Source organism: Ovis canadensis, chromosome 18, assembly GCF_042477335.2.
Source record: "Ovis canadensis isolate MfBH-ARS-UI-01 breed Bighorn chromosome 18, ARS-UI_OviCan_v2, whole genome shotgun sequence".
Classification (NCBI taxonomy): domain Eukaryota; kingdom Metazoa; phylum Chordata; class Mammalia; order Artiodactyla; family Bovidae; genus Ovis; species Ovis canadensis.
The window spans coordinates 46,667,456-46,684,991 of NC_091262.1; the positions used below are offsets into that span (position 1 = coordinate 46,667,456).

Genomic DNA, 17,536 nt, shown 5'->3' on the forward strand with positions numbered 1-17,536 from the left:
TTGGGGAGGAAATGGGAGAAGATGGGGAGGGGGAAGTATGGGCAGATGGGGTGGCTGGAAATCTCCACCCATAATTTTGAATCATAAAGAAGCAAAAGTCTTCTCCTCCTTTCTTTTTTTTCATTCCTAAGAAGAAAGCTCTTTTCCTCCAAACGTTGTCTTCTCAGCAGCCCCGGCATCTTGGGGCCCACACTCGGCCAGTAATTAGTCCCTAACAAGGACCAGGTGCCTTGCTGACTTGGAGAGAAGGAAAAACAAGGGACAAGTATGGAACTGATGGCTTTACTGCCACCAAGACCAGCTGAGAACAGCCTGGCCACCTCAGGCCTCCAAGGGTGAACTGGAGGGGAGCTGTTAGGTTTGCCAAAATTCCCCCAGAAGAGCAGCAACTGGCTTCTAAGTCAATCCTAGCGTGCATTTATTGGGTACCTACTGTGTACAGTTGCCTCTGGAAGTTACATGCAAACTGTGAGACCCAGGGAGGATGTGCAGCAGGCCTACAGGGCAAGGAGGGAAAAAAAGACAAGCATTTGCTGAGCACCTGCTGTATACCCCAGGCTAGGCACTTGAGGTACGTTAAAGCCTTTAATCCTCACAAAGCCAATTTTACAAAGAAGGAAACCACAGAGAAGTGAAGTGATTTGCTCAAGTTGGACAGCTAAGCAGGAGAGCTTGGATTTGAACCCAGAGCCCCAGTTACCGCTGTGCTGTGGGCTTGGGGCCAAAAACCTGGCTCTACCTCCTAGCAGCTGTGTTTCAGTTAAAGTGTTTATCGCTCAGCTGTGTTCAACTCTTTGTGACCCCATGGACTGTACCCCACCAGGCTGCTCTAGCCATGGGATTCTTCAGGCAAGAATACTGGAGTGGGTTGCCATGCCCTTCTATAGGGAATCCTCCCAACCCAGGAATGAAAACTGGGTCTCAGCCACCAGGGAAGCTGTGTAGACTTGTTCAAGTCCCTTAACCTCCCTCAGCCTCAGTTTCTTCATTTGCAGAATGGGGCACAATTTTGTTGCAAACTTTGAAGGGCCGCACACACATGGTAGGACTGTCACTGGGCAAGGGGAGGGGTTGAGGGCAGAGTGAGTGGTGGAATGGGGTTGGGGTGGGCCAAAGCAGGCAAGGGTAACAGATTCTGATGGAGGAAGAGAGGGGAGACACTCCAGGGGTTCTCTTCCACCCATTTGCTGGACAAAGAAACCGAGGCCAGGCAATGCCAATGCTGGGATTAGACGGAGGGCAAGCAGAGCCTCTTGATGCCAGAAGCTCTACAGTAACATTGCCCTTTCTCCTGTTTGGGACAAGGCTGAGATTGTTGCCTGGGAGGGAGCCAAGAGGAGCAGGGCCCCAGCCTGAAACTGTTAGGTAGGTGCTAAATCCAGGGCCAGATTTCCAGGAGGCAGCCCCAGAGGAAGTTGAAACACCAGATTCAGGAGCCCTTGGGTTCTGGTCCCATAAGACCAGGTATCTACTATCCATCTGGGGGCCTCTCAAGAACCACTTCCAGCTCTGAGCCAGTCTCCTCCTCCATGAAATGAGGGCAGGAGTGGTTGACAGCCACTTGGCAGGGTCCATTTGAGGCAAATGATCCCACGGAGTTGAGAATCCCTCCTGCCTTGTGGGAGAATCTAAAACATCTCTCCTTTACAGACTCAGTCACTGAGGCAGAAAAGGTCAAAGAGGCAATGCCAGTGGGCACAGAGCTGTACAGAACCTCAGGCTGGTGCTTCTATGGCCAAATGGCATTCTGAAGACCCCTCAGAGGCAAAGCAGCCCCAGAGCAGTCCGTGCGGTGGACAGCGTCTGTCTGTCCTTCCTTCCGGGCCTGGGGTGAGGACGCCCCCCACCCACAGTCCTTGCAAGAGCAGAGGGCAGAGAAGCGAGGGGACCAGCCCAGCTCACATCTCCTCCCAGAGGAGTTCTCCCGGGAGCCCTTGAGTCGGAGCCCCAGGGAATCCGGGCTCCTCTGGGATTTCGTTCTGAATCTTTAAGTTGGAGCCTGGGTCTGACCGAGCTATAAGGATCCTCTCACCCTCGACGGCGAGGAGAACCTGCACGGGCCCTTTAAGACGGCTGGGGGTGGGGGGGCCGCCGGGAGAGCCCCGGCCTGAAACTGGAGCGCGGGTCGGCGCCTGCCCCGCCCCGGCGTTAAGTAGGCGGCTGGACGCCCGGGAGCCCCAGCCCGCGCCAGTTCTCTCAACTCGAAGACTCTGGCGTCCAAGCTCCAGGCTCCGGACTCCGCTCCTCGCAAGTTCCCGCTGCCCAGCCCGCCGCCGCGATGCGCTGGGGTCCCCGGGTCCCGCTTCCAGCCCTCGACCTGGCCCTGGCTCTGACCTTCGCTGTGTTGGTGGGACCAGCATCCACAGGTGAGTGAGGGGCCGGAGACCCCGACCCAGAATGGCAGAGTGGTGAAGCGTTTCTTAGGCAGAAAAAAGGGACAGGAGGACCCAGGAGTGGCCCCCAGACGGGGAAATGAGGGGGCCACACTTCTACCATCCCCGGCTGGGGTCTCTGGCAGCACCACCCCCCACCCAGGGGAGGCAGGATCCCAAGCGACACCTCTCCATCTGGGGGCCAAGTGGACTCTGGTTATCTGAGGTTGGCCCCTAGGTCGTTTGCCTAGGGCGTGGCTCTGTGCAGGCCTGTCCTCTAGACCCAGAGGGGACGCCCCGGTGCCTCCTGGGCTCCCTGTGTCCAGCAGGCTCTCTGTGACCGAGTCAGTGCCCAAAGGACACCTGGTGACAGGGCGTCCCCCACCTCCAACACCCAGGCCAGGAACGGGGAGTGCTGCAAGGTGGGCGGCAGGAAGGAAGCCACCCTCCCCACCCTGTGTGGGGCCCCGAATGCACCCCAGCTGCCACCTCCTCCAGCATCCTTGGGTCTCCTCCAGCTGCGCCCCACTCTGCTCCTGCTCCCCTTTGCCAGGTGCATTCTCTGTCTTCACCACCACCCTCTCCTCCCCTCCCTGTCTTCTCTCTCCTCACTGAGAAAGCCTAGCTGGTGACAGACAAGACCACCCACTCTTCAGCCTCCTAGAGGCAGGGCTGGCGCCCCTCAGACAGCCCTGGGGGACCCCCTGCACACTTCTCTGTCCCAGCCATTGGTGCTTGACTCCAGCAGAAATGGAATGCCATCTGAGAGGTGCTAGGACTTATCCAGTCTCTATTCCAATGCCAGAAATCCCACCATTATGGCATTCTTCCCTTAGTGAAGGCATGGTCTAGTTATGCCTTAAGAACTGTGGCCTCAGGGCCCATCAGTCATTAATACCCATGTATGTATGAATCAGTGCTTCAGCCTACATCTTTCGGGACCATTCCCAAGAACAACTTTGAGCCCAAGAAGGGCCTGAGTCTCCCTTCCAAGGACCTAGGCACACCCCTCTCCCCATCAGATGGGGAAGCCAGTTCAAATGGATAGTAATCACACGGTACCCAAAAGGGAAATGAGTCAGGGGAGAGCCCCCCACTGGAGTGAGTCAGAGCTGATCCCCAGGCTCCCTGTTCCCATCCCCAAGGACCCCATCCTTCAAGGTCTCAGGGGGTGGGTGATAGGCTGAGCCTCTAGAGAGATGGGAAAGGGGCATCTGAGCTGCTAGAGAGATGGGTACACACCCAGCCCCCAGCCTGTAGCCAAAGGAGCAACTCCAGGACCCACCCCCTTGGGCTTCAACTAAGAGCCTTTCCCAAATACCTTCCCAGCATCAACAACGTGCAGACATCATGCTGGGCAGTCGGGAGTGTACAGAAATACAGAATGGACTTGGTCTCATTCAGAAGGCAGAAAAGCAAATTAAAACTCAAAGAGCAACTCCTACCGTGTCTGCAAAGATCCACACGAGGGGTGTGGTGAAAAGAAATTCAGAGGCAAACTAAGGCGGGACAGAGGGTGATCCTTGAGCTAAACCTTGGAGGATGCGAAGGGGGTCAGTGAGCTCAGGCTCTGAGATGGGTGTGAGCGGAGATAAGGAGGCCAGTAGCCTGGATGGAAGGCATGTATATTTTGAGCACAAGCCAGTAAGAGCCACTGGGGTGGGGCACAGAAACCTGAAATGGCAAAATGCAGCGCACAGCCTAAGCCCTGCTGGCAGTAGGGAGCCAGTGCAGGTTTTAGAGAGGAGAGCAGCCAGTGGGGCTAAAAACATCCAGCAACCCCTTCCTTTAGGAAGGATTTGGAAGTGGTGAGGGGGTGGGTGAGCTAGTACCCTGGCCTCCTCCCAGTCTGAGCTCCCCTCTAGCAGCCCACCTCTGTCCCCAGGCCTGGCTTAGCTCCCTGTCCTGGTCTCTGCAATAGGGGCAGCCCCTACCCGCGGAATGTATCACTCCCACCCATCTTGGACACCAGAAGCCTACCCCAAAAGCCTCTGAGTCTCAGGTACCAGAGTGAGGCACACTGGGATGCTTTCCCCACACTCGTCAACATTCCAGAGCATCCAGGTCATGGGGCCTGAGAGTCAAGCACCTTTGGAGACCACCTGGGCCAACCTTCCAATTGTACACATGGGGAAACTGAGGGCCCAGGGAGGAAGCAAAGTGGTCTAACCTGCAGAGAAGCCCAGCTGCCCAGGAGGAACCCCCCAGTCACACTTTGTGGGAGCTCCCCACCTGCATAGTCAGCTAGGCTTGGGCCCCTGTGCCGGTGTGCATGGTAAGTGTGGTGTCCATTCCCTTCTAAGCCCTGTGGGAGTCCCCGCAGAGCCACAAGCATTGGGGAGATTGAGTTGGAGCTGATGTGGTTCCAGGAGGCGGGTATAGCACAAGCAAAACTGAGAGGTCCGAGTGGCTACAGAGCATACCGGCTAGCGGCTCTGCACCTCTTGCATAGCTGACTTTGAAAGGCAGAAGAGGAGGGGCACAAGTGGGACTCAGGAGGGAGTGCCAGGTGGAGAGGGTTCTTGTGTCATCTGGGTGGGGGCCCTGAACTGATGGGGGTGTCTTAGAGAGCAGGGCTAGGGTGGGGGCAGGGGAGCATCAGAAGCACGGAACTGAGCCAGGGTAGTCTGTTGCCTCTAAGGATGGTCTGGGGGACCATCTCTGACTGGAGACAGAGACAGCCTCTGAGTCGTGTGTGTGTGTCTGTGTATGTCTGTGTGTGTGTACACTGGGACTCCAGCGCTCTAGAGCGGGGCAGGGGCCAGTGCCCTCAGCCCAGCCCACCCGGACTCTGAAAGTGCTATTCCAAAACCAAGTATAACTGAGCCCCCCTTCCCAACATTCACCCTCCTGCCTGCCCAGCCAAGACAAGAAGAGCCTTTCAGTGCTGCCTGCCTGGGGGGCCCAAGGAGGGGGCTGCGCCAGGTGGGCCAGGCCGCCAACGAAGGGCGGGAGGGGAGTAGGGTGTGCAGAGCGCTCAGAGGAAGTGTATAGGGAACTGGGCGTGCTGCCCAGGAGGGGGCGGGTGGGGGCGGGGGAACTGGAAACAGCCCTGACACACACTGGCTACGCAGCTGTGGGCCTGCACAACAGTGTGCAAAACCAGCTCCCAGACCTGGGCTGGGCGGAGCCTTCAGGGAAAGAGGTGAGGACAAGATGGGGGGCAGGCGGTGCTGAGCTGCACTGGGGCTCCTATTCAGTGCCAGGAGCAAGTAAACAAGGGGGCCTTTGGGTCTGGGGCCTGAGTCTCCTCCCTTCCAGGTCCCTCAGCATTTTCACTACCCCTCCCCGGCTCCTGCCCCGTCCAGCTGCCCTTTTGCTTCTAACATGCCCTGACCCAGCGTGTGCCCTGTACTATAGAGCCTTTAAGAGTTAAGACTCCTTCTCCAGGGATCTCCCTGGTGGTCCAGTGGTTAAGAGTCTGCACTTGCAATGAAAAAGGCACAGGTTTGATCCCTGGTTGGGGAACTAAGATCCCACATGCTTTGAGATGAGACCAAGAAAATATAATAATAAAAGACTCCTTCTTCAGGTGCAGGTTTAGGGTGTGTTTCAAAAGAACTGTAGTACCATTATTACTGAATATATGTGAGTAATTTTTGAATGAACTGAATTCATATGAACAATTTTGAACTTGGATTCTCCCCAGGGTAGGGCCTCGTGGCTCTTTCTGCTTCTCAGAAGGGTCCATAACTCCAAACAGGGTCCATAACTCCAGAGAAAGCCCTGGAGTGGACACTGGCCATGTTGTCCTGCAGCCTTATGGCAGCTCTGCAAGTCACAAAAATTCCCATTTTACAGATATGGAAACAGACTCTGAGAACCTCAGGAACTAGCCTCCGGCCACTCTTTGGGCACACGGGCTATGGTGTTCTCACTCACCCCAACAACAGCTCAGGCCAGGTGGGCAGCCCCCCCACCAGGGGAGAGAGAGGTCTTTAGGAGAAAGACAGTCCCCTAAGAACCCCAGATCTCTGTGTCCATCTCTGCAGACCCCTCCAACAACTGCCCCTCAACTTTCTAAACCCTCCCCACTTCCTCACGGCCCAAGCAGATCCTCTTCAAGAATGCCTACCACCCCACCCCGAACAGCTAGGATGGCAAATGAAGCCACATTTGCCTCAGATGCAGGGGAGTGCCCTGGGGCTGCCGTCATGGTGGCTTGGTGGCATGGCTCACCCATGTTCTGGACAGCTTTTCTCCTGTTGACCATTCCTTCTTCCCACTCAGCTCCTGCCCACACCCCTGCCGCTCCCAGCCTGCCAAAGAGCCAGCTCTGCCAGTGCTGATGGGTATCAGCCAGGCGTCCCACCACTGCTCAGGCTAAACTGTTTCAGTGTGTGTCTCTCATGGTTTAAGTGTCCTGGTGGTCAGTGAGGTGGCTTCCCTTCCCAGACCTCACTGCAGGGACTCCCCAGCCCAGGCCAGCTCCCCCAGGGTATTCGTAGGGAAATCAGGACCCAGAGGGGGCTGCTATTTTCTCAGAGTCAGACAGCAAGTCCTTAGCAGGATGGGTGGTAGGCCTCTCGGCTCCTTGTCCTTGTATCCTGGTTTGGGTGTGGCCTCCCCCATATGGCCAGCAGCTTCCAGAGGGCAGACCTCCCCTCTGCTTTTCTCTGAGGTCACCCCAATCTCGCGGAGCCCAGGACGGGGCCCACAGGGGGCATAGAGATCACTGAGCCAACCAGGGATTTTCAGACTGTGTCCGAGGTGCTCCAGGACTTTACATTCCCATATCTGGGAATACAGGATGCTTATGCCACACTGATTCATGCATAGCAGTCCCATGAACATGTGTTTATAGATGGAGGTTTTGTGTAAGATACAGTTTTGATAAAGCGTTCTGTGGCTTTGTAAAAAAGGCTTGCTGCTGCTGCTAAGTCACATCAGTCGTGTCCAACTCTGTGCGACCCCATAGACGGCAGCCCACCGGGCTCCCCCATCCCTGGGATTCTCCAGGCAAGAACACTGGAGTGGGTTGCCATTTCCTTCTCCAATGCATGAAAGGGAAAAGTGAAAGCGAAGTCGCTCAGTCGTGTCTGACTCTTCAAGACCCCATTGCCTGCAGCCTACCAGGCTCCTCCGTCCATGGAATTTTCCAGGGAAGCGTACTGGAGTGGGGTGCCATTTGCCTTCTCTGTAAAAACTAATTAATTGCTTTGTGTTAAAACATTCTGAGAGCAGGGGAGAGCCAGGTCAGATACAAGAGAGGACTTCCTGGCTTACAAAGAATCCAAATCAAGACTATAGCACCCGCTGTGGTGCCACCTGCCTGCAGGACCCAGAGCTGTGGCTGGGCCCTCTCTCTCCCCAGTAGATCAGCTGGGATCCACGTTCAAGGATTACGCTGTGTCCCATCGTCTGGCTGGTGCACTAGACCATCAGATAACAATCCGTAATCCCTGGGACCCTTCCACCGCTGCCCATGCTGTTGCCTACAGCTGGTCTCTCTTTTTCTCTCCATCCTTCAAGGTTCAGCTCCAGCACCACCCCCTGTTTGGGCTGCCGTTTCTAGCCACTGATTATTGCGGGCAGCAGCCTGGTCCACCGCCCTGCTGGGGCCCTACCCTCCATCTCTGCGGGGTTACAGGCCTTTCTCCCCCTACTCTTACCTGGACCCTGCCCTTGTTCTGTGACCTCCATCAATGTGACACCTAGTAGGTATGTGTGCACGTGTGTGTGTGCATGCTTGCACACACGTGCACACACACACAGAGTGCTTTCAACAGCCTGGCTAAGGAGCTTGTTAGGACACTCTCCTAACAAGGAGAGTGTCCAGCCCCCAAGCTAGAAGCCTGGGAGAAGCCCCCAGCTCAGGATACAGTCCCCAGCTCCACCACCCAGCCAGGGCCCCTAGCCTGGGCCATCCTGCTCTCTGGGAAGATCGAGAGGGCGGAGAGAAGGAGACCAACTTCCGTTCCCACCTAAGAGCAGCCCCTCCTCCCCATATTTCAAGAGGGTGCAGCTATAAATATCAGTGGGCCCAGGATGTTGATTCCCACGACTCCAGCCCCTCCCTGCCCCTTCCCTGTGTACAGCGACTGGGGCCGGCGCAGCTCTCCTACAGCTGGAGGTCAGCCAGGCCAGCCTCAGGCCCAGACACACTCACACACACACACACACACACACTTCTCACCATCGTGAGGGAAGGAACGAATCACCCTTTTTGGGCGTCTTGGGGCAGCTCAGAGTAAGCTTCTTCCCTCCAGCCCACCCCGCATCCTGACTCAGGCCCCGCCTCTCCCTCCTCTGAGTCCTCAGCTCTGCTGGGCTGGGGGAGGCAGGAGGCCAGGCTCACCTGGTCAAGAACACGGTAGAAGACAGCTCAGAATTCAGTTCCCACCCAGCCACTCGATGCAAGAGACCAGGCCTTTCTGAGCCTCAGTTTTCTCCTCTCTAAAATAGGATAAATAATTCCTACCTCCTGTGTGTTTAGGATTTGTCTGGAGTAAATACTCAGTAGGTGCCTGCTCCTGAGGTTGCTAATATTCCGTTATTACCATCTTCTTCTGGAGGTGGGCAGGCCCATCATGGGAGCAAGGTGGGAGTGCAGGTGTCCTGCTTAGGCATCTTTGAGAAAGTTTCCAAAGCAGGGGACTGGATGAGGTGGCCCTAAAAGACAGTCTGTCTGGAGCAAAGTGATGTGGAAAATGGAGCTGTCAAGCCAGCCTCTGCCTGCCAGCCAGCTCAGGACCCTTCAAAAGGAACAGGGGGGTGAGGGGAAGGCTACGTTTGATTGACTCACTGGGCTGAGGTCCACACACCTGTCCTGTGTGAGGAGAAGCAGAATAGCCCCTCCGAGCCCCACCCCAAAGCCTAATGGCCCCTTGGATAGAGACAGTTGAGCCAAGATGCAGCACAACCAATCTGGTGAATGAGTGACCAAATGACTCCTGTCCCAGGAGTAGATGGATGGGGATGGAGAGAAGGAGCTGGCAGCAAGACCTTTATAGGGCGGGGAGCCTGGAAGCCTGTCTTCTCCCTGCTCTCTGCCCACCCTTCTCGGGCTCCTGTGACGGTAGGGGCTGGAGGCCAGGGCCCCGTGATGTGAGATGGGTCCCCTGGAGCTCCTGTGGGGCTATTACTGCCACTCAGCAAGCAGCAGTGGCTGCATCTGTGTCAAGAGGATCTCGAATGTAAAACTGAGGATTCTCTCTGCCCTGCCTGGGCTGCTTGGACCCACCAGAGGTATAGGTGATGCCTGAGTCTGTGGATGTAGAGATGAGGGAGGGTCTCAGGAAATGGCTGCAGACGGGGGTGAGCAGCCTAGGGGAGTGCCAACTGGACAGACTCTCTGGGTAAAGAGCCTTGGCCCCCGCAAGCCATGATCCCAGTGTGGGGGCATCCTCTGCCTTCATCCCCTGAACAGACTTTTGGGCAAAGACTGGCCAGCTCCCTGGTGGTATGTTAATAGAGTCCAGCGTCCTGTCCCCAGCTGAGGTCCCACCTCTGAGGATCTGGCCCTTATGCTTCCAGACGCTCATCTGGAGCCCAGCTTGAACCCTTCCAAGGAGAAGGTACTCGAACAGAGGCCTGCCCCTCCAACTGTTGACAGCCCTGGGATAGGAGAGATGTTGCAGGGACTTGAGCCAAATGTGTAATGTCAGCCCTTGGGATACCTGGCCCTGCTGTGTGGCCTTGAGCAGACCTCTGTCCGTCTGGGTCTCTGGGTCAAATGTCCATTCTCCAAAGTCAGCTCTAAAATTCTGAGCTCGAGCCTCTTCGGAGCAGGAGAAAGATCTCTGCTTCTTTCCAGAGAGAGCCAGCTGCTTGTCTGGGTCCACACAGCAAGGCGGGCTGGGCTTAGAACAGGACTGAGAGGCGGCCCGGGCTGCCAGAGCTCCCTGGCATGGAGAAACCGTTTTTCTAAGTTGGCACAGAGCCCTGGGGTTCTCCTGGGATGAGAGCAACGGCTCCTCTCCACCCCCGGTTCCCATCTTCCAGCCCCCTGGCCCTAGCCCCACCCCACCAAAAATAAACCCAGACCACCCCATCCTGTACCAGCTAGACCCCACCCAGCCCCTCCAGAGCCAGTTGACTCATTGCTCAGAGCTGCTCCTTTTTTAACTGTCTGAGTCACCGGTTGTGGCTATAACTCCATGACACATGACCGGGACTATAGACACCCCTACCCCCCAACGGCCCAACCAAGGCAGGGGCCTGAATAGAAGCCAGCGGCAGGTGTGAGCCCGGGCCACCGCCTCAGCTTGGAACCCCTCCAGGCCCAGGGAACTCCCCACCCAGCACGTCAGAACCCAGACCTGTCCCCAGCAGTCCTGGAACAACCCCGCCCCCCTGTTCAGGACAGCCCTTCAGAGACCTTGGCAACAAAGCCCTTCAACATCAGCTCTGCCCCCACAGCTTTGCTTTGCCTCCAAAGAGACCCCGGGGCCTCTCAGCCGTGCACTGCCAGGCACACTCCAGCCTTGGACGTGGTGGGAGCAGGCAGAGGCCTGGCCTTCTGGGGAACAGGCCACAGAGATGCCTGATTCCTGCCCTTCCTCACTGGATCCGACATGCACTGGCCAGTCTTTGCAGAGCACCGTGAAGACTTTCTGTGGCACAGAACCCCCACTTCAGCTCTTCCCCTGCTCCCCTCTCTCTCCCCCCTGTTCACCATGTCAGCTGGGCCGCAGCTCGGCCCCGCACCCCCGCCTCTCCCCATCTCTCCCCAAGGCTGTCTCTCCATCTCTCTCCCCACCGCTGCTGGCCCTCTCTAGCTGCCCCATCTCTCTGGCCCTGGCCTGTTCTCCTTCCATCACCCATTCGCAATGGCAGATGGCACCCGCACTCTCCGCAGGCCCTTCTCTACCTCCTAGACTCCTAGACATCACACACCCTCACCTCCAGCCATTCCCACCATGGACTCTGGGCCCCAGGGACCCATTCTGCGAGAAAATTTCCATCCTCATCACCCAAGCCCCCTCCTTCCCGCCCCAGAGCGCAGGCTGCATCCTGTCCCAGGGAACGTTAGGATTCCTCAGACAGTTTGCTTGGAGGCTGAGAAAGGGGGGCAGGGGGCCTGGGAATGGCTCCACCCCCAGCCCCTGCCTGCGCACGGGCGTGCACAGCCTCAAACGCCATCCATCTCCTGTCTGTGGCTGTGGCCTCCAACTATAAATAGGGGCTCAGAGTCTATTTTCTTTCAAAACAAGCACCAGACTGTCACCACAGGCCCAGAAAAGCACTCCCCGGCTGGGGCAGTGCTCGCTGCCCCAGCCATTGTGTCCCACCCCTCCCCACCCTGCCCCAACCTGCAGGCACTGGGGCCCCGGAGGGCAGAGGGGGACTGGAAGCAAGCCCAGAGGTAAGACAAGTTGGAGGGGCAGAGCTGGGGCAAGCCTCTCAGGTGCAACCCCTCCCGGCTGGGTCAGCCAGGGAACACGGCCCCCTCCTGCCCGGCCAGGCCTTCCCCTCCCTTTCTCGCCACCTCCCATCACCAGTCTTGTCCCTGAGACTCACAGTGTTAACAGAGAGAGGTGACAGTCACACAACTCCTCAAGCTGTGGTGGAGTCTCTTTGCACCCCAAATGCGGGAGAAGGAGCCAAGGGCTGGGGAAGGGTGGGGAGCCTGTCTTTCCTGAAGGAGCACGAGGGCATTTCACAGCCAAAAGGGAAAGGAGAGCTTGCTGGGCAGAAGGCCCAGCCTGAGCAAAGGCCGGAGAGCAGACCTGTCAGGTGTGGAGGGAAAACAGCCGAGGTCTGGTGAGCCTGGTACCTTTGGGTGTTTGGAGGAGTGAACAGGAGAGCCTGGCAGGGTGGGAACAGGGTCACCCAGCATCTTCAATGCCACACCAGAGGACTGGGGGCTCGGTGGGAGGCACTGGGGAGCCATAGAAGGCATCCAGGCGAGCGAGGATGATGGAGCGACTCAGTTTAGGCTAACTGTGGCTGCGATTAACAAAGGGAGGCAAGAAATTCATTAAGCCAGGCGAGGGATGGTGACCATCTGTCTTGCGGAATGGCACAGGGAGGCAGGATGGGAGACACATTTGAAGGACTGTGAAGGGGCTGAATGGATGGGAAGTTCATTCAAGGTCAGGAGGAGGGAGAGGGTCAGAGTGACTTTCGGATTTCTGCCCAGCAGTGGGTGCCTATGGGCCCTTCACTGGGTGGTGAGCAAGTTGGAGGATAGATGATGCTGAGTCTGGCTTGAACAAGTGGACTTGGGTTTGGGGGGCTCCCCATGGGTGTTCCTGGTGTAAATGTCCAGAGGGCATTGGCAGGCAGGCCCAGAGCCCTGGAGACTTGGTGCTGGGGACACAGATAGGTGTACCAGAGCAAAGAGTCAGTGCCCGAACCCCGGGGAGAAGTAGGGGGCTGGAGAGAGGGGGTCAGGGATGGGGCACAGCTCAGTGGGTGCTGACAGGCTGGAGGGGTCTACAGAGCTGGCAGGTGAGAGTGCTAGGCTAGGAACTATTCCAAGAGGAGTCAGGCCTGCCCAGCAGTGGGGCAGGGGGTGTCAGTCTGGGGATCTTGGTGGATCCTGGTTAGCACAGAGGCCCCCAGCCAGGGCACTGAGGTTTCCTGGTCCACCCTCTGAGGCCACTCACTCCTGTGGGCACAACACCAGCGCCAGGGACTTGCTTCTCGGCCTGTCTGCTGTCAGATAGCAGTGCTGATGGGAAAGCCATGCTGCGGGCACGTCACCATCGTTGTCCCCGCATCCCCTTGGGTGCCGATGTTTCCCTGCTGGTGCATGTGTGTGAGCCTCCAGGATGGCAGATGAGCTGACCTGCGGACATAGGCGCTGGGTCCTGCCCTCCAGAGCCTCCAGTCTAGCCAGGCCTGTGGCCACTCGGGCCGGAGGCGGCCGTGCTCTGCCTGCTGTGGTGATCACACCTCTCCAGCAGCCACTTTCTGCTGGCCTGGGCTGGCCAGAGGCCAAGGGTGTGTGTATAGGTTGGTGGGTGATCCCTGATCCAAGCCTCTGCTTTCCCCAGTCTCCTGGATGTGGGACTTTTGTCTGTGGGGTCACCCCACCCCTCTATCATATATTTCAGGTGGGGGAACTGAGGCACAGATGGTGGTGGCTTCTCTGAGGCACTCAGCCTGTTGAACACAATCTGAGCCAAATGGGGCCAGGCCTCCGTCCAAACCCACAGCCACTGCTTCCAGTATCCCCATCCCAGCTTGCACACTCACTGTCTCCAAGATCTGCCTGCCAGGCTGGGGGAAGCCCTGAGACATCTCTCTGGCAGCCCTGCCCTCAGCGGTTTCTCAGCCCAGAACGATGGGGAGACTTGGAGATGAGCAACAGGCGTCTGGGCTCTGGCTTCTGGCCACAACAGGGGCTGGCCCGCCAGAGAGCCCCATCTCACCCTGGACAGAGCCCACACCCCTGCCTCTCTACCCTCTTCTCTGACCTCCAAGACCCCAGTGGGCATGAGTAGCACTTATCACTTGTTTCTGGAACGTGCCGCCTTCAGGCAGCCTTGAAGAAGGTCCTTCCCTGGTCCGGCCGGCCCCAAGCCAGCCACACTGGGAAAGGCCGGCTGCCAAACCACCCATGGCAAGCAGATGCTCCCCCGCCCCGCTCACTCCCTCCCACCTCCACCCCCAACCCTGAGAGAGGGAGCCCCCAAGGACAGGAAGGGAAGGGAAAAATTGTGTCTTGCCCAGGCAGGGGGCCAGCTCTCACACCCTCCTCCCGCTGGGGCCAGAAGCAGATGCTCCACTTCCGATTCACAGACAGTAACTAACCCCACTCCCCTCCGTGCTTCCATGTGCACACACCCCTCCCTGAATCCGCAGCACCCAGCTCTGGAACCACATGCATGGGGGCTTGAATCCCAGCCTGGCCGCAGCCCATCTTGACACCCTAACACAGACGACTGCCGTCGAGCCTCAGTTTCCTCACCTGTAAAATGGGAGCAACCTCACAAGGACCCTGATGGGGGCCGGGGGCTGGGGGCTGCAGGCCCGACGCCAGGCAAGGGTCCTTCCCTATCTTTCTTCTCAGCCTGGGCCCACTGAGATGAGGATCCCACCTTGCTTCTGTGGCCAAGAAAGCCGGAGGGAAGGGGATGTGGAAAAGGGCATGGAAATCCACCCAGCCACCCTAGAACGAGGCAAATTACAAGGCAAGGAAAAGCCGCTGGGAATTGCTCCGCACTGCGGCCGCCCCACCCCAGGGAGCAGCAGAGTCTCCACAAAGACTTCATTGAGGGCCCCGCTTCCTCCCCACCCCAGCCCTCCAGCCTGGGTGGACGCTGGGCTGCTGCTTCCAGCAAAACCTCTCATTTTCCCTCCCACTTCCTCTGTGCCCCACGTGGCCCCAGGGATGGAACACGTGACTGGGTGCCCAGGGCACCAGCCCTGCCCCTGTTGGTGCCTGTGGACCAAGCTCGGCATCTCCCACCCCCACCCATCCCTCTTCAGGGTGCTCACCTTCCACAGGGGGTCTGTGAATTGGAAATTCTCCCCAGCGTATGCCGCTTAGCACAGGTGGCCTCCGGATGCTTGATTAGATGATAGCCAAGGCCAGTGACCAGGGTCAGAGATCAGCCAATAGCTAAGGAAACTGTTGTCCTGCTTTGGCCTTTTGGGCCTTGCAAGGAGCCAGAAAGGCAACTGAAGAGATTAAGTACCCCAAGAGGGAGTCTCAGAGCTCAAGAGTTCTTGGAGTGAGGAAGGGCGGGGTCGTCTTGACCCCAGTGAGGTCTCTGTTGTGTTGAGATGGGGAGGTGGGCAGGAGGACCCAGCATTCCTGCACTCTGTGGAGACAGCTATTGTCTCCCAAGAAGAAGGCTGCTTTTTTAGCTCCCATGAAAGTGAAAGTGAAAGTTGCTCCATTGTTCCTGACTCTGCCACCCCGTAGACTGCAGCCCACCAGGCTCCTCTGTCCATGGGATTCTCGAGGCAAGATTACTGGGAGCAGATAGCCATTCCCTTCTCCAGGGGATCTTCCCAACCCAGGGACTCCACCCAGGCCTCCCGCATTCCAGGTGGGTTCTTTGCCATGAGCCACGAGGGAAGCCACGCGGAAGTTGACTCCCATAAGCTATTGTTCCTACAGCCATGGCTTGCGGGGCAGGAGAGGCGTGGGTGGTTGGCGGGCCACTGGGGTGGCTCTGGTCACTCTCTGGTCTGGAGTCAGGGCAGCAGAGCCAGTGCCGTGAGCGCTGTGGGTCTGCAGGTGTGTGAGCATCTTCTAGGCGCCAGCCCCGGCAGGGGCTAAGCCACCTAGCCTTGGCTTTACGACCCCAGTGTCATCACCATGGGCAGGTTACACTGTCCTCTTGGTCTGACCTGAAGTCATCGCTCTAACTTTCCCCCTTGTTATCTTCAGTGGAAACAGCCTGGGTGGAAGGTCATAGCTCGGTTTGGGAGGGCTGAGGCTTGGGGGACTGTGGGATGTGATGAGGGAAGGTCAGGCACCTGAGTAGATGCGGTGGCAGCTTCCCCCTCACCTGGGGGCCCTGGGAGCAGGTGTAGCCAGGGACTTATGGTCCAGTATCCAGAGCCAGACTGGGCCCACAGCGCCGAATCCTCACCTGCCCACACGCCTGCCCTCAGCCTGCCGTGATGCATGGCCCTGACCTGCACTCAGGCACACTCATGCCCACATGCAGCCCACTGAGGTCGTTCGGGGGTCTGCTGTGCTTTGTGGGGTCGAGTTCTCATCCCCACACTTTAGCTTTCCCAGCTCCGAAATGGTAGGGGGCGGTGGCGGGAACATCAGCCTCACTGGCAATCCTGGGGGCGGAAACTCTGGTTCTGAATCAGAGGGAACTTTCCACCCAACCCGGGCCTCCCCAGAGGTTCCCTGGCTTGGGAACAGTGCTGGTAAAGAAAAAATGAGCCCCTTGGAGGCGTGAGAGGAGGGGATGAGGCATGAGGTCCAGAGAGCCTGGGTGACGGGGCAGAGCACCCGGCCATCCCTGCTCGCACACAGGGCCGCATTCAGCCCGCAGGTGGGCCCCACACACACCCCAACGAGGGGAGACAGAGAGCCCTTCAGCCCTGCCTTGGCGCTCTCTGCAGCCCCTCGGATTCCCTCAGAGGGACTCTCCCAGCCTCACCGCTGCCTACCCAGGATCTGGTTAGAAATAGGATCTGTCATCCCTGGGGCCAAACCCTGAGAGGCCCTGGAGGAGAAGCCCAGCTTCACCCCAGAGCGGGACCCCTCCTCCCCCAGCTGGCTGGCAGGTCTCCCTGCTCCTGTCCCACATCCTGCCTGCTCTCTCTTGGTTTTTCTTCCTCCATCTCCTACCTCAAGCCTCCATCTGGATTCCTGAATTCAGTCTTTGTGGAGGAGAGGGGGTCTTTATTTTTTAAGCTCACTTTTAATACCTTTCTCAGGCTTTCTGTGTCTCTCGACTTAGTTCCCCGTTTCCATTCCCATCGCTGCATTATTATTTTGGTGAATGAATGATGAGTGAGTGAATGTGTGGGTTCCCGCTTTTCTCCCCGCCCACCTCTCACCTCCTGCTCCATCTCAGCGCCACTAGCTGAGCCCCGCCCACATCCCCTGGTCCAGGCCCCCCACCGCTCACCCTTGACTGCAGGGCCAGGCATTCCCCACCGGCCATCCTGCCCAGCAGCTCTGGGCTCCCGAACTTTCTCCCTTATAAAGTCAGGCGGCAGCAGACACCCAGGAATGCTGCTGCTGCCCATGACGCATACCAGCTGCAGGGCTGCCTGGCTGCCCCCAGGCGACCAGGAATGTGATGGAAGCGGGGCACGCAGAAATTGATTGCCCGGGGTGGGTGGGGTGGGGTGCCTAGCAGGCAGGGCTGTGACAGGCGGCAAGGCCCGGAGCTACAGGCTTTCAGCTTCTGTCAAATTGCTTCTCCTCTGAAGCCTCAGTTGTCTGTCTGGTAAGTGGAAGCCAAGTGCCTTCCTCCAGGCAAGGGCCACAGAGAGCCTTGATATTGTACAACCATCACCAAGGGATGGGGGTCCCAGGGCTGGGCGGGGGAGCAGGTCTGGCTCTCTGGACTGTCCTAGGGCAAGGGTAGTGCCCCGAGTTACAGCCGGGATGGGAAGGGGAAGAGAGGGCTGAAGACCAAGAGAAGGAGAGAAGTAGATGAGCAGAGGCAGAGACAAGGGAGTCGTGGGACAGAGGGAGAGACAAACTTGGCCAGCCCCAGGGGTTCCGAGGACCTGGAAGGAGCTGGGTCTGCAGCAGGCCCAGGACTGGAAAGGCACCTTTGCTTGAG

At 58.0% G+C, this 17,536-nt stretch overlaps 1 protein-coding gene across 1 annotated transcript in view; it reads left to right on the forward strand.

Annotated features, from left to right (window-relative positions):
- The first annotated feature begins 2,144 nt into the window (after positions 1-2,144).
- The window catches only part of CSPG4 (chondroitin sulfate proteoglycan 4), a 35,525-nt gene continuing 20,133 nt past the window's right edge, over positions 2,145-17,536 (forward strand). Inside the window, exon 1 of the mRNA XM_069559621.1 lies at positions 2,145-2,366. Within this exon, the coding sequence (XP_069415722.1) occupies positions 2,279-2,366 (88 nt within the window). The 5' untranslated portion in view covers positions 2,145-2,278. The remainder of the gene's footprint in view (positions 2,367-17,536) is intronic.